Source organism: Ranitomeya variabilis, chromosome 1, assembly GCF_051348905.1.
Source record: "Ranitomeya variabilis isolate aRanVar5 chromosome 1, aRanVar5.hap1, whole genome shotgun sequence".
Classification (NCBI taxonomy): Eukaryota; Metazoa; Chordata; class Amphibia; order Anura; family Dendrobatidae; genus Ranitomeya; species Ranitomeya variabilis.
The window spans coordinates 296,562,050-296,588,950 of NC_135232.1; the positions used below are offsets into that span (position 1 = coordinate 296,562,050).

General features: G+C 41.1%; 1 protein-coding gene across 1 annotated transcript in view; it reads right to left on the bottom strand.

The window, feature by feature from the left end:
• MYO18B (myosin XVIIIB) overlaps nucleotides 1-26,901 on the bottom strand; it is a 1,084,067-nt gene that overhangs the window by 576,354 nt on the left and 480,812 nt on the right. Inside the window, exon 23 of the mRNA XM_077295498.1 lies at nucleotides 4,425-4,490. Coding sequence (XP_077151613.1) covers nucleotides 4,425-4,490 — 66 coding nt within the window. The remainder of the gene's footprint in view (nucleotides 1-4,424; nucleotides 4,491-26,901) is intronic.

Consider the following 26,901-nt stretch of genomic DNA (forward strand, 5'->3'; position numbering starts at 1 on the left):
TAAAAACATTAAAATTATGATCATGAAAGGTAAAAGTTTACAACATTACAATTATGTAAAAGTGTAAAACCTTAGAAATATGTTCGTCTACTGCAAAAGTGTAAAACATTAATATGTTCATCTATAGTAAAAATGTAAGATTTTGCAAATACGTTCAAAAATGGCAAAAGACTAAAAGAGTAAAACATTAAAGTACAATAGTCCATTGTAAAAGTAGTATAAAATTTAGAACGCTGAGCTTGAAACACATTCAATACTATTACAGTACAGCATCTCTGACCTGCAAGTAGATTGTTCAAAAGCGATATTCGCTAACAAAAGAGACTGTAGATTTTATCATGTTAAGGGTTAGGGGAGCATGTTAACATTAACATTCACTAAAAATCCTATGCAGACAAATTTCTCTTTTCTTAGTCAATTTCCTTTCCCATTGCATTGACATAAATGTTTCCAGCAACAATAGAGTGAGAATTAGCGGAGATGGAGTAATGCCTCATTAAGGGTTTGATTGCTTCAATAATGACTGCATTAACTGCACAGCCCCAATGAGTTCTTGAAAGCTGCTGCAAAATCAGTGTTCATATTAATGGATTTACCTCTCTGCATTCGGAGCCTGTGCCAAGTCCATTATTAAACAGGCTTGGTAGCACAGTGCCATAAACTAGAAAAAATGCCTCAGGAAAGAAAGTATGCTTGTTCTCTCTTAGGGGGGTATTTTCAATAATAACAATCTATATTTACTTCAACAAGAGTTTTAGTGCAACCACTGTATCACTATTACGTCTAAACGAAGTCTTAAACTATTGAAAGGGTACATTTAATTGCTTTGCGTGGCCATTTAAATTACCATACATTTTTATAAATATTTTGACTCGAGATGGTTTAAATATTTTGAAATTCAATTTCGTCATCTTCATCAACTTTTTTAATCAGCAATACTGTAAAATGTCTAATTGTACTGAAAAGATACATATAACACTCTGACATCTCATAGTATTATATCTAGCTCCATTCATTCTCTTTAATGCAAACATAGTAATGTCTAATTGACATTAACATATCTGGCTATGGGCAAATTGCTGGTAAAATGAGGTAACCAGCAGTCTGTTTAATAACATTCTGAACTAACAGACTTCTTATTCATTATTCATTTGCAAAAATATTCCAAAATTTATACTTTTTGTGAGTAGATGCCTGCTTTACTGGTGTTTATATACATGAACATGGAGGATGCCGTGGATTTTTCACAAGATGTAGTGGAAAAGTTATTCTTGTTTGGGCAGTGTGGAGACATGGAGGATTAGCAGGTGCCCAGGTCCGCTAGCCGAAACTGCATGGACCAGGAATCGTCCCACCAAACGCCCACTCTCCTTTTAATGTGGCCAAAATGCTACTCAGACAAAACAGCTTGAGGGTAAAACAGTGTGGCGATACTTTATTGAATTACAAAACAGGCAGATAACACATAGAACAGTCCCAGCAAAATACCCTAAGATGATGCACATTGCAGAGTCTCACCCTTTCGCCGATGTGCCGGGATAAGAGCAGCTGCAACTTCAGAGCTTCCAGTGTCAACTACCCCACCTGTGGTACACACACATAGAGGCAGTAACAACAAGTGTAGGAAGATGACAGTCCATTCAGATACAAGGGCCAGTTGACTGGATGGCCCCAACCTGGTTTCTCCAAATGTATCCATAGGTGCCAGTTGACCGGATGGTCCCAACCTAGTTTCTCCAAACATATCTATAGGTGCCAGGTGACCAGATGGTCCCAACCTGGTTTCTCCAAATAAATCCATGGGTTCGAGGTGACCGGATGTTCCCAGCCTGGGCTTCACAAACGTATACATAGTTCAGCGATGGTCCTTGGAGCAGATCTGTATTATTCCAACCAGGGATGAGGCCCCTTAAATTGGCATCCTGTAGAATAATAAATCTGTGACCCTCATGATGGAGCCATGATGTATTAGCTGCTGTCCTGTCTCTGGTCCATTGGATGTTTGGGTGTCTTGGCAGAATCTCTGTCTGTCACACTCTCAGAGAGACATATCACCTCTTTATATGTTTAACAACTGTCCTTCAATCCAGCCTCACAAATAAGGGGAAGAATGGTGACCAGCAAGTCGCACATACAGTTGTTAAAGTTTACTGGTAAAACAGGTATGTAAAATGTGCTTGTTTTTTAAAGATTTTTTTTTAAATACAATCAACTATCCTTTTCCAGAAATAATGTGACAAGAGATGCTCAGTAGGTTCATGTGCCAAAAGCCAGCACCTATATGTTAGGTGTCGAGTTCCCACCGCTGCACAGGGGGAATCTTGAACAGTGTCTGCTGTGGTTTCCCATTCTCCTCCAGCTGCAGTGGAGTCTGCTCAGTGGAGATGTCGGTCCCAGCGTCTGGCTCAGGCTGATACTGGATGACTAGTTGCTACTGCCCTTCCAGGCTCTACCTTTGTAGCCAGCAATGATCAGCAGCAAGCAGGTTCTTCTGGGACTAAGTCCTACTGAGCATGCCCACAGGACGTCCTCTCATTGGTGGTCGGTGGTCACATGCTTAGGTCCTGTTGCGGCTCCTATTGGACCACTAGGAAGGTCCTTGTCTGCTGCAGCTATAAAAGGTTTGCATGGCCGCATTGCCATGCGCTAGTATCAACCTATGTCATGAGCTTTGCTGCTTTTGTGGTCATGTCTGCTTGAGGTCAAGGTTGGCTGAAATAAGCCCCTAGAATACCAGCACCTCCGGTGAGGAGTTTTGTGTGACTGAATTCAGAGCTGGCGTATAGCCACTAGAATTCCGGCTCCACCGGAGAGGAGGTGTTTGTGTGCATTGCTGACTGCATGACCACTGTTTGTTCTTTGCCCAGTTAGGTAGTTGTGATCCTCTGTGAGGTTAACAGGGCACAGTGTTTACCTATCTTTGCGATTCTGTGAAGTAACAGAGTTGGTTTATACCACCATATAGTGCCGCCAATTCTAGCAGAAGGTTACTCTCCTGCACGGTGGACCCCGGGTTTGCGAACGCACCTATTATTACTTATATATATACTCGGTGCGTTCCGCCGACCCTAACGCTATAATCTTGCACTTCATTGGACTATTAAAACAAGAATGCAAAAAAATTACGATATTTGTAAGATGCACACTTTGACAGGTAGATAGTTGTATTTATTGTACATGTCAGAATGTTGGCAATTTTCTTTTGTCTTTTGTACAAAAAATGGAAACTTAAAAAAAATGGAAAGAGACGTTAATTATTTTTTGTCAGTCTCACAGGCCTTGGATCGCACTTTCTCAGACAGACAAGTTTTGGTTTCAGAATATTTCTTCAGTAATAAAAATAGGGGATTTAAACTGCCATCCTTTTTGCTTCAAGAATGAAGAAAAATTGTCTATTGAAATGTACATGGTCTATTGAAATTTACTGCTAAATCAATCGCAGTCAGGCAGGCTCTGCAGCTCCTGCACCTCTCCTACAGCTTCTCCCAAACTATGTATTATTGTTATTCTTAGACTTCCATTTTCTCTGTTCTTTATTGCTACAGAAGTTTCCCACAATCTGCTTACAGTTGTTCTCCACTGTATTATACCAGAATGGAGTCATTATACCAGAATGGGGGGCATTATGGCAAAAGGGGGACATTATTCAAGGATGGGGGCATTATACAATGATGGGTAACATTCTACCAGAATGGTGACATTATACCAGGATGGGGAGCAAAATATAATTACGGGGGATGTTATATAATTAATTATGGGGGACATTATACAAAAATTGGGACATTTTATCATTATTGTGGATATTATACTAGGATGTGGGACATTATATCAGAATGGGGCATTATACCAGGATATAGACCTTATACCAAGATGAGGGACATTATACCAGGATGGGGGGAATTACACCAGGATGAGTGACATTATACCAGGATGGGAAACATTATATCAGAAAGGCATTCAGAATAGGGGAAAATGTTATAGCATGAGGTCTAGGATGGAGAAATTATTACTGGAAGAGGCGCAGGATGTGGGAGATAATTACAAGGGGGAGCCAGAACGAGTGAGATTATTATATGGGAGATGAACACGTATCTCTTTATAGGCTCTAAAATGCTACAAGGGCCCATACACCAGGTGAACATTCAGCTGGGGGCCCAGGTTTATACTTTGCACCAGGACCCATTGAGTTATGCCACAGATATCTACCCATTTGCACCCCACAATGTGTGCCATGATGTGAGTCTCCTGGACCAAGGGCATGAACATAAATCTTTATAGGAGGGTGATACTGTGCCACTGGTGAAATATAGAAGTATGTTCTACTGAGAAATTTGCTAAACTATGATTTCTTCACAAGAATGTTAGGCTACAAAGATGTAATCCATTATTTCTCTATTATCTTTAGAAAATTCTCAAGTACTTGCCTGGCTACGACCCATCACAATGCTTTTCTTTTCCAGGTCTAGTAGGTAGAAGAGTTCTTCTACAGCCTGTAGGGATGGAATAATATTATTTGACATTAGTTCAAGCAGAGATAACATGTGCTGACATTTTTTTTTATTTTTCAGAAATAGGTTGATAATAAAAATTATGCTTCATTAAAGGTGTTGTCCTGTAAACAACATTTGTAACTTATCCACAGCAAAGATGATAAAGGTATGATTGCTTGGGATCACAGCAATTCTAATAACAAGGACCAAAGTTCCCTGCGTTATTGAAGTGCTACTGAGCATGTGTAACAATTACTCCTATTAGATATTTAATGGAGCGGTGGTCGAACATGCTCATTAATGTTCCATTCACTCCGTGGACTGTTTGACCCCAATTTTCATAACGAGGGAGGCTCTAATGATTTGATCCCAGTAAGAATATTTTGATCACCCTGTGGGTAAGTTATTCAGTATATGTTGTACATGGAACAAACCCTTTAAGTATTATAGAGTTACAGATTAAGCAAGTAATATCTTAACAGATGACATGTTTTTCTTAGAAATCTCTTATACAAATTCAAATAGCAGCAAGAGGCAGTGTGGGCGCCCTACAATATTGATACACACAGGATGCTATGGTTTCAGTTTGTGCTTTGCTACATCTCTACATAATAATTTCAGATGAACCCTCATGGAAGCATTACATTTTAAATAAATTAATCCCTTCACCCTCGGAGCTTTTTCCGTTTTTTCATTTTCGTTTTTCGCTCCCCCCCTTCCCAGAGCCATAACTTTTTTATTTTTCCGTCAATATGGCCATGTGAGAGCTTATTTTTTGCGGGACGGGATGTACTTTTGAACGATACCATTGCTTTTACCATGCCGTGTAACAGAAAACAGGAAAAAAATTCCAAGTGTGATGAAATTGTAAAAAAAAAGCAATTCCACACTTGTTTTTTGTTTGGCTTTTTTGCTAGGTTCACCAAATGCTAAAACTAACCTTCCATTATGATTCTCCAGGTCATTACGAGTTCATAGACACCTAACATGTCTAGGTTATTTTTTATCTATGTGGGGAAAAAAAATTCCAAAATTTGCTAAAAAAAAAAAAAAAAAATTGCGCGATTTTCCGATACCCGTAGCGTCTCCATTTTTCATGATCTGGGGTCGGTTGAGGGCTTATTTTTTGCGTGCCAAGCTGGCGTTTTTAATTATACCATTTTGGTGTAGATACATTCTTTTGATCGCCCGTTATTGCATTTTAATGCAATGTCGCGGTGACCAAAAAAACGTAATTTTGGCGTTTTGATTTTTTTTCTCGCTGCGCCATTTAGCGATCAGGTTAATACTTTGTTTTTATTGATAGATCGGGCGATTCTGAACATGGCGATACCAAATATGTGTATGTTTAATTTTTTTTATTGTTTTATTTTGATGGGGCGAAAGGGGGGTGATTTGAACTTTTATATATTTTTTATTTTTTTATATTTTTAAACACTTTTTTTTTTAATTTTGGCATGCTTCAATAGTCTCCATAGGAGGCTAGAAGCAAGCACAACTCGATTGGCTCTGCTACATAGAGGTGAAGTACAGATCACCTCTATGTAGCAGAAATCCAGGTGTACTTTGAGCGCCGACCACAGGGTGGCGCTCAAAGCAATCGGCCATCAACAACCATAGAGGTCTCAAGGAGACCTCTGGTTGTTATGGCAATGCACCACTGACCCCGATCATGTGACGGGGGTCAGCGGTGCGAGCACTTCCGGCCACGCGGCCGGGAGCGCTAGTTAAATGCCGCTGTCAGCGCTTGACGGCGGCATTTAACTAGTTAATGGGTGCGGGCGGATCGCGATTCCGCTCACGCTCATTGCGCACACATGTTTAGCTGTACAAAACCGCTGACATGTCGCGGCTTTAAGGTGGGCTCACCGCCGGAGCCCACCTTAAAGCAGGGGATCTGCCAGCTGACATACTATTCCGTCAGCTGGCAGAAAGGGGTTAAAGTGTGATCAATACATAATATACAACAATATCTAAAATATAGTATATTTTTGTTTTACATTCATACCATTTTCAAGATAATTTGTGTGTCAATGCATTTAACTGTATTACTATTTTTTTCACTTCTGCTTTCATTTATGTTCAGAAACTCACAAGCTTGTCAAAATCAATACTTTTAACCACTAAAAATCTACCTCAAACATTGTAGCAAATCCTCATTAGAGGGGTAATGATGTGCACTGGGTATTCAGTGGTGTGAAAAAGTGTTTGTACCTTTCATGTTTTCTTATTCTTTTGCATGTTTGTCACATTTAAATGACAAATCACAAAAACTAATTTAAACATTAGACAAAGATAACACAAGTAATTACAAAATGCAGTTTTTTAATGAAGGTTCTTATTATTAAGGGAAAAAGAAATCCAAACCTACATGGCCCTGTGTGAAAAAGTGATTGCCCCGACTTAAAACATAAATTAACTGTGGTGTATCTGATCTTTGGGAAGCAGAGTTCAATTTCCCTAGCTACACACAGGCCTGATTACTGCCACTCCTTTTGTCAATCAAGAAATCACTTAAATAGGACCTGCCTGACAAAGTGAAGAAGACCAAAAGATCCTCAAAAGCTAGACATAATGCTGCAATCCAAAGAAATTCTGCAACAAATGAAAAACAAAGTAGTTGAGATCTATCAGTTTTGAAAAAGGTATAAAGTAATTCTTAAAGCTTTTGAACTCCAGCAAACCACAGTGAGAGCCATTATCCACAAATGGCAAAACATGGAACAGGGAAAAACCTTCCCAGGAGTGGCTGACTGACCAAAATTACCCCAAGAGGGCTGCAATGACTCATTCAAGAGGTCACAAAAGACCCCAAAACAATATCCAAAGAACTGCAGGTCTCATTTTCCTCAGTTAAGATAAGTGTTCATAACTACAGCATCAGAAAGAGACTGGCCAAAAATGCCATGCATGGCAGAGTTCCAAAACGAAAACCACTGTTGAGCAATAAGAACATAAAGGATCATCTCAGTTTTGCCAGAAAACATCTTGACGATCCCCAGGAATTTTGGAAGAATAATCCGTGGACTGACGAGACAAAAGTTGAACTTTTTGGAAGGTGTATGTCACATTACATCTGGCATAGAAGTAACACTGCATTTGAGAAAAGGAACATCATACCAACAGAAAATATGGTGGTGGAAGTGTAATGGTCTGGGACTGTTTTGCTGCTTCAGGATTTGGAAGATTTGTCATGATAAATAGAACCATGAATTTTGATGTCTACCAAAAAATCCTGAAGGAGAATGTCTGGCCATCTGTCCGTGACCTCAAGCTGAAGTGCACTTGAGTTATGCATCAGTATAATTATCCAAAACATGCCAGCAATTCCACCTCTGAATGGCTTAAGAAAAACAAAATTAAGACCATGGAATGGCCTAGTCAAAGTCCTGACCTTAATCAGATTGAGATACTGTGGCATAACCCTAAAAAGGCGGTTCATACTTTCAAACCCTACAATGTGGCTGAATTACAACAATTTTGCAAAGTAGAGTGGGCCAGAGTTCCTTCAGAGTGTTGTAAAAGACTCATTGTCAGTTATTTGAAATGATTGATTGCAGTTGTTGTTGATAAGGGTGGGCCAAGCAGTTATGAGGTTTAGGGGACAATCACTTTTTCACACACGGACCTGTAGGTTTGGATTTATTTTTCTTTTTAAAAGCTGCATTTTGTGTTTACTTGTGTTTTCTTTGTCTAATATTTAAATTTGTTAAGTGATTTAAAACATTTAGGTGTCACAAACATGCAAATGAATAATAAATCAGGAAGAATGCAAACAATTTTTCACACCACTGTATTTAGCTGACATAGGAACAGCTGTTCTACCTATAAACAAATAGGTTGACAATAGACCATTTTTTATAGTCTACTTGAAATGAGTAATGCAGGTCTCATAATAAATGGCCATCTCCAAAATGTAAAATAAGTAGCTGAAAAGAAACCTGTAATATAGGTTTAATCTGCAGGTATATAGCATTTAAATCCTGTATAGAGAGTTATTGTGGTAGTAAATTCTAGAGAACAAGGGAAGCACAGAAGAAATTTTGGAGAGCTATAAAAGTCATTGTTAGCATTGTGAACTGATTTCTAACAATAATTGGTAGCCGGTGAAGTGATTGATAGAGTGGAGAAGCTGAAGAGCAATGAGGGAAGAGGTGGATTATTAGCGCAGCAGTGTTAAATTGGAGGGGTGCACAAGTGTAACATAGTAGGATATTGCCTAAAGGTACCTTCACACTAAACGATATCGCTAGCGATCCGTGACGTTGCAGCGTCCTGGCTAGCGATATCGTTGAGTGTGACACGCAGCAGCGATCAGGATCCTGCTGTGATATCGCTGGTCGTTGAAGAAAGTTCAGAACTTTATTTGGTCGTCAGACCGGCGTGTATCGTCGTGTTTGACACCAAAAGCAACGATACCAGCGATGTTTTACACTGGTAACCAGGGTAAACATCGGGTTGCTAAGCGCAGGGCCATGCTTAGTAACCCGATGTTTACCCTGGTTACCAGTGTAAAATGTAAAAAAACAAACACTACATACTCACCTTCACGTCCCCCGCCGTCCGCTTCCTGCACTGACTGAGCGCCGGCCGTAAAGTGAAAGTACAGCACAGCAGTGATGTCACCGCTCTGCTGTTAGGGCCGGCACTCAGTCAGGGCAGGAAGCGGACGCCGGGGGACGCGAAGGTGAGTATGTACTGTTTGTTTTTTTACATTTTACGCTGGTAACCAGGGTAAACATCAGGTTACTAAGCGCGGCCCTGCGCTTAGCAACCCGATGTTTACCCTGGTTACCCGGGGACCACGGCATCGTTGGTCGCTGGAGAGCGGTCTGTGTGACAGCTCTCCAGCGACCAAACAGCGACGCTGCAGCAATCAGCATCGTTGCCTGTATCGCTGCAGCGTGTGACTGTACCTTTAGTGTAGCCATAAGAAGAGGAGGACATTCACTATTATTATTTGGGAAAGGTTACCTCAATGCATAAGACTTGGGAGACTGGAGAAATTGAGCAAGGTGGTGGAAAGATAATTAATTTATTACTTTCATTGTTTATTTTAAAGCGGAACCATCCTTTTATTTTTATTAAAAAACAAAGAGAAATCTGCTTTTTTTCTACATTAGGAATGATCAATAATTTTCAAAATTCTCAATTCACAATCTGTGAATCTGTATTTGGTAAAGACAGACTTTCCCATCACTGAGATAGGTGATGGCATCTGGTACTGATGAGATTCTCTTTAGATCAGAGGGGGAGGAGGAGGGAGGAGGTCTGTTTCTAATGCCTTCTTCCTCCCCCCCATGTACATATAATCTTTTCAGCAGCAGCCGCCATCTCCTACCTCAGTAATGTAACATTCTGTCTTCACTGAATACAGATTTTACCCATGAATTGTGAATTTAGAAAATTATCAAATGATCAGTCCTGGTGGAGAAAGAAGTAGATTTCTCTGCTAAGATGTATTACAAAATTCCTTATTTTCATGTGTGCTATTAATTTATGCAATACAAATTAAAATTATGGTTACACTCTAAGTATGTGTGATGAGAAGAAAGAAGAAATATCCAATAGACATTCTGGAATTCTGGACAGGAGAGAGATGACACTTGAGCCGTAAAGGTAAATTTGAAGTGTAGGGAAGAGATGGATCCAGCACTTCAGATAAAATCCCAAGTGTTATTTAAATCTTTAAAACTTGATTCCAGGGAAAAATTCACACTTAACAATGGCTGTATATAAAATCCGAGGAGAAATTCCCACGAGAAACTGAATATTAAATTTCTTGTGGGACTTTCTCCTCTGATATTATACAGGTCCTTCTCAAAAAATTTGCATATAGTGTTAAATTTCATTATTTACCATAATGTAATGATTACAATTAAACTTTCATATATTATAGATTCATTATCCACCAACTGAAATTTGTCAGGTCTTTTATTGTTTTAATACTGATGATTTTGGCCTACAACTCCTGATAACCCAAAAAACCTGTTTCAATAAATTAGCATATTTCACCCGTCCAATCAAATAAAAGTGTTTTTTAATAACAAACAAAAAAACCATCAAATAATAATGTTCAGTTATGCACTCAATACTTGGTCGGGAATCCTTTGGCAGAAATGACTGCTTCAATGCGGCGTGGCATGGAGGCAATCAGCCTGTGACACTGCTGAGATGTTATGGAGGCCCAGGATGCTTCAATAGCGGCCTTAAGCTCATCCAGAGTGTTGGGTCTTGCGTCTCTCAACTTTCTCTTCACAATATCCCACAGATTCTCTATGGGGTTCAGGTCAGGAGAGTTGGCAGGCCAATTGAGCACAGTAATACCATGGTCAGTAAACCATTTACCAGTGGTTTTGGCACTGTGAGCAGGTGCCAGGTCGTGCTGAAAAATGAAATCTTCATCTCCATAAAGCATTTCAGCCGATGGAAGCATGAAGTGCTCCAAAATCTCCTGATAGCTAGCTGCATTGACCCTGCCCTTGATGAAACACAGTGGACCAACACCAGCAGCTGACATGGCACCCCACACCATCACTGACTGTGGGTACTTGACACTGGACTTCAGGCATTTTGGCATTTCCTTCTCCCCAGTCTTCCTCCAGACTCTGGCACCTTGATTTCCGAATGACATGCAAAACTTGCTTTCATCAGAAAAAAGTACTTGGGACCACTTAGCAACAGTCCAGTGCTGCTTCTCTGTAGCCCAGGTCAGGCGCTTCTGCCGCTGTTTCTGGTTCAAAAGTGGCTTTACCTGGGGAATGCGGCACCTGTAGCCCATTTCCTGCACACGCCTGTGCACGGTGGCTCTGGATGTTTCCACACCAGACTCAGTCCACTGCTTCCTCAGGTTCCCCAAGGTCTGGAATCGGTCCTTCTCCACAATCTTCCTCAGGGTCCGGTCACCTCTTCTCGTTGTACAGCGTTTTCTGCCACATTGTTTCCTTCCAACAGACTTACCATTGAGGTGCCTTGATACAGCACTCTGGGAACAGCCTATTTGTTGAGAAATTTCTTTCTGGGTCTTACCCTCTTGCTTGAGGGTGTCAATGATGGCCTTCTTGACATCTGTCAGGTCACTAGTCTTACCCATGATGGGGGTTTTGAGTAATGAACCAGGCAGGAAGTTTTAAAAGCCTCAGGTATCTTTTGCATGTGTTTAGAGTTAATTAGTTGATTCAGAAGATTAGGGTAATAGGTCGTTTAGAGAACCTTTTCTTGATATGCTAATTTATTGAGACAGGTTTTTTGGGTTATCAGGAGTTGTAGGCCAAAATCATCAGTATTAAAACAATAAAAGACCTGACAAATTTCAGTTGGTGGATAATGAATCTATAATATATGAAAGTTTAATTGTAATCATTACATTATGGTAAATAATGAAATTTAACACTATATGCTAATTTTTTGAGAAGGACCTGTATACAGCCATTGTTAAGTGTGAATTTTTCCCTGGAATCATGTTTTAAAGAATTAAATAAAACTTGGGATTTTATTTGAAGTGCTGGATCCAGCACTTCCCTTCTCTTCATGGACTGTTTCCCCTTGGATTTTGGGATCCTGTGCACTCAGTGATAGGTGAGCTGATTAGCTTTCATTTCAAATGTAAATTTGAGTGTCATCACAATGGAGGTATTCCTGGAAGCTATGAGATTCAACAAGCTGTCCTATAGCAAAGGTGTAGATGGAAAAAATAGGAGTTCTGAAGACAAATCCTTACTGAAAACCCATGTAAGAAATCACATCAAATATCACATTTCCTGATACAGATTATAAACCTGAATTTTCTGCTAAAATATAGATTTTTCACACATCTCATTATGTATATTTGACTGTTCGTGCTACATATTCTGTGTACTTCAAAAAGCAAATGATGACAACATTGAAATCAGCAAAAAGAAAAAAGAATCTTTCCAGTACATGGGTATTGACAGCTTTGCCTAGTATGGCATGTGGCAATGCATTATTCATTACCAGATTTAGTAGCTCTTGAATATTTAGCAGTGTATTCCATTTATTTTAATAATAGTGTAGTTTGTAGCAAAATCTGTTGGACAAAAAAAACTAAATATTTTTATATTCCCTATGGGATTTTATAGCATATCAGTATTAGCTAAATATATTGTAATGTATTCTAATCATGCAGTCAATGTTTAGGTAAGTACAAATTGGACAGAGATGAAGACTTTGAACAGAAAATCTTTTAAGTTTTGTGGCTTTCTCTAAATTTCAGGTATAATTCTTGGCTATTTTTCTTATATTTAAATGTTTTCATAATTTTTTTGATTTTGCTGAGGGGTTTTCTTAGAAAAATATTTTATTGAATATTTGCAGGAAAACCAATAGCCGTAGTTACTGAGATCCTCATTGATCTTGAGAAAAAAATACTTGGTCTTCATTTAAGTGTAAAAAAAAAAAAAAAAAAAAAAAAAAAAAAGCGGGGTCATTCATTCCCTATTACAATGTATTGAGCAGCTATGCACACCTTCACCCAGAATATTTTTATTGTTCATTTGTTTCCTACATGCAGCATTAAAAAAGCACTCACCATTAAGTGTTTTATTCATTAAATGTGTGTATATGTGCATGTAATCTAGTGTGAGTGTATTAATATACTCCCCTACCGCTGCTCTCTCCAGTGTCCAGCGTTGTTCTTCTCTTTTTCTCAGTGGTGTCACTACAATTGGGACCACCCTACACACTCTATGAGTGAACTAGGAGTCTCTTTTAGGCTGGAGTCACACTAGCGAGAAATACGGACGAGTGCTATGTGAGAAAAAAATCGCATAGCACTTGGACCAATGTTAATCTATGGGGCTATTCCATCATCAGAACAAAATCAAAATGAATATCCCATGGAAATCTGGATTTGGAATGATACTCAAAATCAAAGTGGAAAATCAAATTACAGGCTGATTCAACTTCAGTGGCAAGGCCTCATGGCAAGGAAAAGATGCTCAGTATTGTGTGTGGCCTCCATGTGCCTGTATGACCTCCCTACTGTACAACACCTGGGCATGCTTCTGATGAGGCGGTGGATGGTCTCCTGAGGGATCTCCACCCAGACCTCGACTAAAGCATCCGCCAACTCCTGGACAGTCTGTGGTGCAATGTGACGTTGGTGGATGGAGTGAGACATGATGTCCCAGATGTGCTCAATCAGACTCAGGTCTGGGGAACGGGCGGGCCAGTCCATAGCCCCAATGCCTTCATCTTGCAGGAACTGCTGACACACTCCAGCCACATGAGGTCTGGCATTGTCCTGTATTAGGAGGAACCCAGGGCCAACCGCACCAGCATATGGTCTCACAAGGGGTCTGAAGATCTCATCTCGGTACCTAGTGGCAGTCAGGCTACCTCTGGCGAGCACATGGAGGGCTGTGCAGCCCTCCAAAGTAATGCCACCCACACTATTACTGACCCACTGCCAAAATGGTCATGCTGAAGGATGTTGCAGGCAGCAGATCGGTCTGCATGGCATCTCCAGACTCTGTCACGTTTGTTACATGTGCTCAGTGTGAACCTGCTTTCATCTGTGAAGAGCACAGGGCGCCAGTGGCGAATTTGCCAATCCTGGTGTTCTGTGGCAAATGCCAAGCATCCTGCATGGTGTTGGGCTGTGAACACATCCCCCATCTGTGGAAGTCGGGAACTCAGACCATCCTCATGGAGTCGGTTTCTAATGGTTTGTTCAGACACATGCACATTTGTGGCCTGCTGGAAGTCATTTTGCAGGGCTCTGGCAGTGCTCCTCCTGTTCCTCCTTGCACAAAGGCGGAGGTAGTGGTCCTGCTGCTGGGTTGTTGCCCTCCTACGGTCCCATCCACATCTCCTGTTGTACTGGCCTGTCTCCTGGTAGCACCTCCAGCCTCTGGACACTACACTGACAGACACTGCAAACCTTCTTGCCACAGCTTGCATTTATGTGCCATCCTGGATGAGCTGCACTACCCGAGCCACTTGTGTGGGTTGTAGAGTCCGTCTCATGCTACCACGAGTGTGAAAGCACAACCAACATTCAAAAGGGACCAAAACATCAGCCAGAAAGCATTGGTACTGAGATGTGGTCTGTAGTCCCCACCTGCAGAACCACTCTTTTATTGAGGGTGTCTTGATAATTGCCAATAATTTCCATCTGGTGTCTATTCCATTTGCACCACAGCATGTGAAATTGATTGTCAATCAGCGTTGCTTCCTAACTGAACATTTTGATTTCACAGAAGTTTGATTTACTTAGAGTTATATTCTGTTGTTTAAGTGTTCCCTTTATTTTTTTGAGCAGTGTGTGTATATATATATATGTCATTGACACACATATACATATTTATATATCTTTATATTTCATAGTTAGATAGCAGAATAGCCGATAATTCAATTATCGGGTTCTGTAAAATCATTGCAGAACCCAACAGGATTTGAGACATGGTTTACATACAGTAAACCATTGCATATCAGTTAGATTTATATATGTCCCTGACTAATATATGTCCCTGACTAATAATGTTAGTCAGGAACCACTGACGCAGTGAACTTGACAGCGTGGGAAAATGTTCAGAAACTTTCCCACGCTAATGAGTTTATGTCCGGTCAGGCGGGGAGGCTGCGCAGGTAGCTTTTCATTCATTCCTTCGTGTTTTACAGCCTGGCCGGTAGCATTAGCACCGCTCCGGGTTGTAAATTATTTAACCCCTTGAGATAGACTGCAGCGTGTGACTTAACTGTACGGCGGACAGTTATGTGATATTGTTGCTTTTTTTTTTTTTTTTTTAACAGAAGAATGAGGGCTTCTCTTGGATTGAGAGTGCAGACGTTAAACCTGTGTGTTTCATTATTTAATTAAAATACTTTATTCTTAATGTGTGTGGGTGTATTTTTAACCCTTTCATACTATTGGATTAATAATGGATAGGTGTTTTCTTGACACCTCTCCATTATTAACCAGGCTTAATGTCACCTTACAATAGCAAGGTGACATTAAGCCCTTATTACCCCACATGCCATTACCACAGGGCAAGGGGAAGAGAGAGGCTAAGTTCTGGAATAGGCGCAGCTTACAGATGAGCCTTTTCTGGAGTGGCTGGGGGTAGATTTTTGTAGACAGGGGGGCAATAACCATGGTCCCTTTCTAGGCTATTAATATCTGCCCTCAGTCACTGGCTTTCTCTCTCTGGTTGGAGAAAATTGCGCAGAAGCCCACACCAGTTTTTCCGTGAATTAATCCTTTAATTTAACACCTACAGCGCCAAAATTTTACACACCCACACTACTAACATTATTAGTGAGGGACATATAAAAATCGAACGGATATGCAATGGTTTACTGTATGTAAACCATGTCTTATATCCAGTCGGGTTCTGTATTGATTTAGCAAAAGCCGACAAATCAAATTTTGCTATCTAGCTCTGTATGAAATATAAATATATATATGTGTATCACTGACATATACAGTTAGGTCCATATATATTTGGACAGAGACAACATTTTTCTAATTTTGATTATAGACATTACCACAATGAATTTTAAACAAAACAATTCAGATGCAGTTGAAGTTCAGACTTTCAGCTTTCATTTGAGGGTATCCACATTAAAATTGGATGAAGATTTTAGGAGTTTCAGCTTCTTAACATGTGCCACCATGTTTTTAAAGGGACCAAAAGTAATTGGACAGATTCAATAATTAAAAATAAAATGTTCATTTCTAGTACTTGGTTGAAAACCCTTTGTTTGCAATAACTGCCGGAAGTCTTGAACTCATGGACATCACCAGACGCTGTGTTTCCTCCTTTTTGATGCTCTGCCAGGCCTTCACTGCGGTGGTTTTCAGTTGCTGTTTGTTTGTGGGCCTTTCTCTCTGAAGTTTAGTCTTTAACAAGTGAAATGCATGCTCAATTGGGTTGAGATCAGGTGACTGACTTGGCAGTTCAAGAATATTCCACTTCTTTGCTTTAATAAACTCCTGGGTTGCTTTGGCTTTATGTTTTGGGTCATTGTCCATCTGTAGTATGAAACGACGACCAATCAGTTTGGCTGCATTTGGCTGGATCTGAGCACACAGTATGTCTCTGAAGACCTCAGAATTCATTCGGCTGCTTCTGTCCCATGTCACATCATCAATAAACACTAGTGACCCAGTGCCACTGGCAGCCATGCATGCCCAAGCCATCACACTGCCTCCGCCGTGTTTTACAGATGATGTGGTATGCTTTGGATCAAGAGCTGTACCACGCCTTTGCCATACTTTTCTCTTTCCATCATTCTGGTAGAGGTTGATCTTGGTTTCATCTGTCCAAAGAATGTTCTTCCAGAACTGTGCTGGCTTTTTTAGATGTTTTTTTCAGCAAAGCCCAGTCTAGCCTTTTTATTCTTGATGCTTATTAGTGGCTTGCACCGTGCAGTGAACCCTCTGTATTTACTTTCATGCAGTCTTCTCCCTATGGTAGGTTTGGATATTGATACGCCGACCTCCTGGAGAGTGTTGATCACTTGGTTGGCTGTTGTGAAGGGGTTTCTCTTCACCATGGAGATTATTCTGTGATCATCCACCACTGTTGTCTTCCTTGGGCGCCCAGGTCTTTTTGCCTTGATGAGTTCACCAGTGCTTTCTTTCTTTCTCAGGATGTACCAAACTGTAGATTTTGCCACTCCTAATATGGTAGCAATTTATCGGATGGGTTTTTTCTGTTTTCACAGCTTAAGGATGGCTTGTTTCACCTGCATGGAGAGCTCCTTTGACCGCATGTTTACTTCACAGCAAAACCTTCCAAATGCAAGCACCACACCTCAACTCAACTCCAGACCTTTTATCTGCTTAATTGAGAATTACATAACAAAGGGATTGCCCACAACTGTCCATGAAATAGCCTTGGAGTCAATTGTCCAATTACTTTTGGTCCCTTTAAAAACAGGGAGGCACATGTTAAAGAGCTGAAACGCCTAAACCTTCATCCAATTTTAATGTGGATACCCTCAAATGAAAGCTGAAAGTCTGAACTTCAACTGCATCTGAACTGTTTTGCTTAAAATTCATTGTGGTAATGTCTATAACCAAAATTAGAAAAATGTTGTCTCTGTCCAAATATATATGGACCTAACTGTATATATATATATATATATATATATATATATATAGACTCTATATATGTTTTCACAAATATTTGAGCCCATGGATCCATTATATGTCCATTTTGCAAGCCAGCGAAAAAATCTCACCATACGAATGTCACACAGATGTCACATGGATGCTAACATGTGAGAAAATCGCATCCTCGCACTGCATAAGGATGACAGTGTTAAGGGAACATTTCTGCGATTCTTGTCTGTGTAAAATGGACTTTTTTTATACATTGTGTAACGCCGGCCCTACAATGTAAGTCTATAGCAACTCGTTCTCATGCTCCATAGATTTGCATTGTAAAAGCCACAACCAGGTGATGCAGAGCTACCCTGACAGTCTGCAGTACGGTGACGTCATTGAGGAGAGAAGAACAGCGCTGGACACCAGAGAGACCAGCAGTAGGTGGGTATATTAATACACTCACACTAGATTACATGCATGTACACACATTTAATGAATAAAAAATTTAATGGGAGTGTTTCTTTAGGCAACTTTCAGAATAGTCTTCACTAAACATTTTATACCCTGCTTCTGTCCCTGAAAGTACTTTATCTAGCTAGGTGCTTTCAAAAAATGTTTCAAACCTCTCGTGTTCTGTTCTGACAGTCACTGCTTCCCTTTCCTTCTCTCAGTCTTAGGTCTCATTCAGACAGTTTTTCATGTATGTGATTTTTACACATCATGTGTCCAGAACAAAAACAAAAGCTGAAGAAATTTCAGCATGATGACAGTTATTTAAGACTGCAATCTTTTTCGAAGAGTTGAGTTTTTCAAGTTGCATTTTAAAATTTTAAAGGTGAGTGAGTGTTTGATTGGTTGTTATAATGAATTTCAGAAAACAAGGAGGTGTCTATAAGATGTCTGTCCATTAGTAATCCTATAGTTATTATCACGAAGGGAGTTAAAAGTGACACTCACCGATGCTATCTCCTGGGAAGACAGGACCCAGAGAGAGCCACAGACTCCCAGGAATGCGGGGCAAGGGAGACTGGAGAGAGATTGCTTCAGGCCTGACAGGACCTGAATCACCTGACTGCTGGAGGGCGTGGCCTAAGCTCCAGGGAGCTAGAAGCTGAAGGAAAACTCCTATAAAGGTAACTAAAGAACAGAGCTACCAAGGGGCACAGACAGAGACATAAACAAATCAGGCTGTGGTCAGAGCACGGGATAGCATAACGGTACCAAGGGACTAGACAGAGAGGATAGTAGGGGCCAAACAGAGGTCAATACCAAACGGACAGAGAAAGTACAGAGACAGAATCCAACAAACAGCATCCAGAAAACAGACCGAGTCAAATAGCCAAGGGATCAAGCAAACCAGCACACAGCACAAAACTCACTCAGGGGTCAATACATTTAGCCAAGGGCGGAAATATCACTGACAAAGGAAACTCCCAGATGGAGGCTATAAAAAGTCTACCCAGGATCAATGTGAGGCTACAGGAATTAACCCTAGAAGAACCGACCCAGACAAACCATGACAGTACCCCCCTCTCAACGGGGGACCACTGGACCCCCAGGCTTACCAGGATACCTAGAATGAAATGTAGGAACCAAGCAATCTGTGTGTACTAAACGGGCCGTAACCCAGGACATGTCCTCCGGCCCATACCCCTTCCAATGAACCAGATACTGTACTGACTGCCGCACCAACTTGGAATCCACGATGTGATCAATCTCATATTCCATGTGTCCCTCAACCAAAACAGGAGGAGCAGCGGACCCGGACCCCCCCGAACTGCCACAAAAGGTTTCAGTAGGGATTTATGGAAGACGTTAGGGATTTTGAACGAGACTGGTAGACACAACCTACTGTATGCTACTGGATTGATCTTTTCCACAATCTTGTATGGGCCAATGAACTTGGGGCCCAACTTGGCTGATGGAACCTTCAAATTAATGTTTCGCGTGGAGAGCCAAACTTTGTCCCCAACCCGAAACACAGGACCTGGGGTTCTTTTTCTGTCAGCAAAAAATTAATATCTCCCTTGACACCAGGAGATATTCTGATGGACCTCCGCCTACGTATTTTTTAATCACTGAACAGAACCCTCAGCCCCGGGACACCCAGAATCCAAATGAAAAAACTCACCGAAATGTGGAAAAAATCCATAATTGATAATAAAAGGAGACATACCGGTAGCTTGGCTCGCCCGACTATTGAATGTGAACTCCGCCAACGGCAGTACATCACACCAGTCATTCTGTCTCGCGGAACTCAGACATATGCGGATCTGTTCCAGAGACTGATTAGTGCATTCCATCTGACCATTGCTTTCTGGGCGGTATGCAGATGAAAAGGACAGAAAAAATCCCCAATTTCTTACAGAAAGTACGCCAAAACTTTGCCACAAACTGCACCCCACGATTAGACACCACATTCAGGGGTACACCATGCCGGGATCAGAGCACGGGATAGCGTAACGGTACCAAGGGACTAGACAAAAAGGATAGTAGGGGCCAAGCAGAGTTCAATACCAAACGGACAGAGAAAGTACAGAGACGGAATCCAACAAACAGTATCCAGAGAACAGACAGAGTCAAAAAGCCAAGGGATCAAGCAAACCAGCACACAGCACAAAACTCACTCAGGGGTCAATACACTTAGCCAAGGGCTGAAGTATCACTGACAAAGGAAACTCCCTGATGGAGGCTATAAAAAGTCCACCCAGGATCAATGTGAGGCTACAGGAATTAACCCTATAAGATATGACCCAGACAAGCCATGACAGTTATATCTAATATATAAAGCTGAATGTGTGTGTGTGTATGTATGTATGTATGTATGTATGTCCGGGATTGGCATCTGAACCGTAGCAGCTACAGCCACAAAATTTTGCACAGTCACACGTCTGGACCCCGAGAGCGTCATAGGCTATGTTGTGAGGTGAAATTTTAACCCCGCGCTTTCCAATTCACCAAACAATTTTGCCCCTATCTACATAATGGGGAAAAAGTGAAAGGAAAAGTGTTGGAGGCGTCGCAGCTACAGGCACAAAATTTTGCACAGTCACACGTCTGGACCCTGAGAGCGTCAAAGCTATATTGTGAGGTGAAATTTTAACCCCGCGCTTTCCAAGTCACCAAACAATTTTGCCCCTATCTACATAATGGGGAAAAAATGAAAGGAAAAGTGTTGGAGGCAAATTAACAGCTGCCAGATGTGAACAAGGGGGACTTAAAGAATGACAGCGATGGCACCAAAGAGTATATACTGTACAGTTGCTAAGGTGGGGCCCCAACATGGGATAATCACACCACCACGGGGATATGAACACACACACAAAATGCGCCACACACTACCACGTGCTCGAACACATATACCACCCTCAGTGCACATTTCACCACACATACACCAACCTCGCCACATAAAAGTAGAAACACAAAAGTCGCCGCTCAAAACTCGCCACGCGCAAAACTCTCCACATGCAAAACTCGCCACACGTGCAAAACTCGCCACACGCAAAACTTGCACACGCAGAAAAATTGCCACACGCAGAAAAATTGCCACATGCACAAAAGTTGCAACACATGCAAAAGTTGCCTCACACAAAACTTGCACATACTCAAAAGGCACCACACATAAAACTCGCCACGCGCAAAACTCGCCATGCGCAAAACTTGCTGCACACAACTTGCTACACTAACCTGTCACATGCAACTCGACACACAAAAAGTTGCTACACGCATGTCGCCACACAAAACTCATCTCACAAAAGTCCCTACATGCATGTCGCCACACGCAACTCAACACACACAACTTGACACACGAAACTCGCCCTAAAACACACACAAGTCTGGTATCCTTCAAAAATAAAAATCTGATTAATAAGCAGACAAACTACAAGAGCAACAAATGTACCATATAGGAATCCGGCAGCTGTCAGTCACATGACCAGTCTATTATGTGTATGTGTGAGCTAATATATACTGCCAGGGGGTGGGCTTACTGTTGGCTGGGGATTTATCAGGCTGCCATTTTAGCTTACAAATACTGAGGTAAAAATACTGACCAAATAACGTGTGAACGAGGGCTAATACAGGAGGAGATGGCATACAGCTATATACTATATACAGGAGATGACACACAGGTATATACTATTTACAGGGGAGATGACACACAGGTATATACTATATACAGGAGGAGATGACACACAGATATATACTATATACAGGAGAGATGACACACAGGTATATACTATATAGAGGAGGAGATGACATACAGGTACATACTACATACAGGAGGAGATGACATACAGGTATATACTATATACAGGAGGAGATGACACACAGGTATATACTATATACAGGAGCAGATTACCTACAGGTATATAGTATATACAGGAGGAGATGACACAGGTATATGCTATGTATAGGAGGAGATGACATACAGGTATATACTATATACAGGAGATGACACACAGATATATACTATATATAGGTGAGATGACACACAGGTATATACTATATACAGGAGATTACATACAGGTATATCTAATATATAAAGCTGAATGTGTGTATGTATGTATGTGTGTATGTCCAGGATTGGCATCTGTACCGTCGCAGCTACAGCCACAAAATTTTGCACAGTCACACGTCTGGACCCCGAGAGCGTCATAGGCTATGTTGTGAGGTGAAATTTTAACCCCGCGCGTTCCAATTCACCAAACAATTTTGCTCCTATCTACATAATGGGGAAAAAGTGAAGGGAAAAGTGTTGGAGGAAAATTGACAGCTGCCAGATGTGAACAATGAGGACTTAAAGAATGAGAGCGATGGCGACAAAGAGTATATACCGTACAGTTGCTAAGGTGGGGCCCCGACATGGGATACTCACCACACACGGGGATATGAACACAAACACAAAATGCGCCACACACTACCACGTGCTTGAACACATATACCACCCTCAGCACACATTTCACCACACACACACACCAACCTCGCCACATAAAAGTCGAAACACAAAAGTCACCACTCAAAACTCGCTACATGCAAAACTCGCCATATGCAAAACTAGGCTCACGCAAAACTCGCCACACGTGCAAAACTCACCTCATGGAAAACTCACCTCATGCAAAACTTGCACACACAGAAAAATTGCCACATGTACAAAAGTTGCACCACATGCAAAAGTTGCCTCACACAAAACTTGCACATACTCAAAATGCACCACACATAAAACTCGCCACGCGCAAAACTCGCCATGCACAAATCTTGCTGCACACAACTTGCTACACTAACCTGTCACATGCAACTCAACACACAAAATGTTGCTACACGCATGTCGCCACACAAAACTCATCTCACAAAAGTCGCTACATGCATGTCGCCACACGCAACTCAACACACACAACTTGACACATAAAACTCGCCCTAAAACACACACAAGTCTGGTATTGTCCTTCAAAAATAAAAATCTGATTAATAAGCAAACTACAAGAGCAACAAATGTACCATATAGGAAATACGGCAGCTGTCAGTCACATGACCTGTCTATTATGTGTATGTGTGAGCTAATATATACTGCCAGGGGGGAGGGCTTCCTGTTGGCTGGGGATTTATCAGGCTGCCAATAGCAACCAATCACAGCTCAGCTTCTATTTTGCTACAGTTAATTAACCTGAGCTCTGATTGGTTAATATAGGCAACAAAGACATTCTCAGTATAACAAAGCTAATATATGTTGTGAAATGCTTCTATTTGCTTAGTTTTTGCCTTTTAATAATTACATTTCTATCTATTTGTTTTGTGGTTTTTGTGTGCAGAATAAATTTTTGTTAACACATTCTATTTTGCTAACAGCAGTCATTAACCCGGGCGAAGCCGGGTAGTACAGCTAGTTGTAAATAAACACACAGCCAGAATAAAGTCCTTTATCTGAAAAAAACACACTTTTACTTTTTTATTCCACCTAACGCCCACTCCATCTAAATCTCCTAAAAAAAGAAAACAAAAAAAAACCAATATCTCTCACCTGTCCAATGTTTTGTCCCATGCCGTAATTCATGTCTGTGATGAATAGTTTTCAAAGTGGATGGTTGGCTGAAAATAACTGGAGATTGAGCTGCTGCGAGCTCAGCTTCAGTGTCCAACGGTGATATCATCGAGGTTACCAAAGGTCACTGAGACCTCTGAACTGCAGTGACTCCAGTGAGATCACCGCTTGCACCGTGAGAAAAAGTTTCATGCAGCAGCGCTGAGCTCATTGAGTTGACCAATGTTCACAGTGAGAATTTCTCAAAGTGAACTGCAGTAACTCACTGAGCTGTATGTTTATTTACAATATAATTATTAAAATAATTTAAAAAAATCGTATGGGACCCTTCTGTTCTTGGTAACCAACCTTTCTAAAGCTGACAGCTGAGGGTTGCCGCACACAATTGTCAGTTTTGCCTGGCTGGTTCTCAAAAATACAGGGGAACCCAAGTCATTAAAAAAAAAAAAAAATTATTCATAGCGCAGAACCCGGCTGATGAATTCTCCCATCCACTGTGACTGCTCTTGCTGCTATTACCGGCAACAGGCGTAGGCTGATGGGAGTAATAGTCCCATTAGCCAACACCTGTGATCGAAGGTTAACTTTTTACCTCCGGTCACAGCTGTGGGCTCACGCTGTCATCTGACAGTGTGGGAGCACGGCTCTCTGACTGGTGGTAATATTCTTACCACCGATCAGAGGCAGTGTTTGCCATGCTCTCATGCACATGACAGCGCATCAAAGACTGGATGTTCGGACCATCCATTCATGTGAATGAGATTTGGGTTTGAATACTGCTCTGGTACCCGAACCAAATATTTTTTAACAGTTCGGCCACATGCATTGTACCTGAACATTCATGGGTTCAACCATTAGTAATCAGCTGTCATGTGCCTGAAAAAATGCTAGCTTAGTGCCGGAGCCCAAATCAAACAGAGTGAGGTGACCTTTGATGTATATATACGTTATAAGTGGTGAAGGAGTTATTTGGGCTGCTTAAATGATCATTTTTCACGCTGACCAAATGTTTGTATGAAAAAAATTGCAGTATACACTACTTTCTTTCATATTCTGAATAAGACTTGCCTATTCAAATCTATTTAAATGGGAAAAAAAATAGACATCATACATATTAACTGAATAGCATCCAATTTTTACAGATTCTCTAATTTAGGAAACTATTTGTTTTTGTAAATTTAAATAACTGCTGATGTATAACAATGGATGCCATACAGAGTGCATAAAAATGTCAATATAGAAAAATCATCCATTTTTTCTGGAAAATGTTCAAATATAGAGATAGGCAAATCTGAACAGTAAAGTTTGACGTCCATACCGAACACCTACGGTTCGGGCAAGGACACCAAACAGGGACTTCACCAGGAAGTCCGTGTCACTGTTCGAGTTCAGTCCCCCGAACAACGGGTGTTTGTCGCAGTGTCATGTAAAATCATCACCGCTGGTCAGACAGCGGTGGTTCCCAGGCAGTCTCATGGATATTGACCCCCCCAGCCTAAAAAGGCTGGAATTGAGGCTCATTCCTTCTGCTCAGGCAATGTTCCCCAACTCTGAGGACTGTTTTTTTCCAGCAGGACAATACGCCATGCCACACAGTAAGGTCAATCAAGGTGTGGATGGAGGACCACTACATCAAATCCCTGTCATGGCCAGCCCAATCTCCAGACCTGAACCCCATTGAAAACCTCTGGAATTTAATCAAAAGGAAGATGATAGTCAGAAGCCATCAAACAAAGAGGAACTGCTTAAATTTGTGTACCAGGAGTGGCATAAGGTCACACAAAAGCAGTGTGAAAGACTGGTGGAAAGTATGCCAAGACACATGAAAGCTGTGATTAAAAATCATGGTTATTCCACAAAATATTGATTTCTGAACTGTTCCTGAGTTAAAATGTAGGATGGGGCCAGGGCTGTAGTCATGGCCGACAGTAATCCCTGTATCACCCACTGGCCCCTTCCCTTCTGAGTACTTCGGTTCTGCTCCTCTACGCCATCTGGGTTCTCCCGGTAAGGGGTTATTTCCTCTGCAGACGGTTCCACAAATAAAGCGTCACAGTCCGGCTTCACTTAAACGTCAACTCTTTTACTCAGTACAGCATCATCCAGGGCACAATCAATCACAGCAATTGGCAACACTTTCCTTTGCCTCTTCTCTCTGCTGTTAAGCCTGTCCCTGTGGCAGACCACATCCTCTGGTTCCTCAATGTCCTCAATGCCCAGAATTTCTGCATCTCATGGTGCTATTCTCTGCCGCTTAACCCCGGTCCTAAGAATAGCGGCCCACGCAAAAATCTGCCACATGTTGGATTACTTGCTCCTGTTCTGCTTAGCCTCCTTCCTCAGTGCTACAGCCCCAGTCACTCTGCTTGGGCTAGCTCTTCTGCTCCTGTAATCTCTCCTGTGCTCTGGCCCCCTGGATGCTAGATGCTGGGCCTACTCTTCTTGTAACATCATGTGGCACGGTGTCGCCTTGGGCTAGACAGCCCTAGTGAGTTATATGGAGACATGTTGTCAGTAGTTTATAGAATAAAAAAACAATTTACATTTTACTCAAAAATATACCTATAATGAGAAAAATCAGACAAACTGAAAATTTTGCAGTGGTATCTTAATTTTTGCCAGAGCTGTAGATAGTCATTTTGAATTTGGATTTTTTTTGCTCCAGACTATCCCTTTAAGCCCATTTTGATATGTGTGGCCTGCTAATTTTAGCCATTAGAGATATTATCAAAACTTTCAACACTGTTAGTAAATCAGAGTGATTTTCATTTAGGAAAATCAATAGAGAATATTTAAAATTAGTTTTTAACCAAGCATAGGTGTTAGACACACCCCTGCTGACAAGGCCAGAAGTTCAGTGTAACATCCCAACTACTTGTTTCCCATCTATCTTAGAGATGAGGATATGGACATACGGATGTCTTGACACTGCAGCCAAACCTTGATTTGATTTAACATTTATATAGAACTAATGCCAGGCGTGCAATTAATCATTCAGGGAATACAGAGAGACTGAGAAAGGTAATAGAAATGAATAATAGTAAAGATTTACAGCAGATCTGAGTTAAGGTTAAGTCTGTGACTGGTCAAAACGTTGTCAAATGCACTTCTAGTTAGTCAGCTGCAATGTTTTAAAACTTATAAGGATTGTTCTCATATTTTGTTTGCAGATTATATAATGTTCACTGATTTGTTACTTTTAGGATGACAATAAAACAAAGTGAAAGGAAGTATGTCAGCACAAAACCAAGCACATGTGTTTGGTTCACCCTTGGCTTGGCCAAGTAGTTCAATTCCCC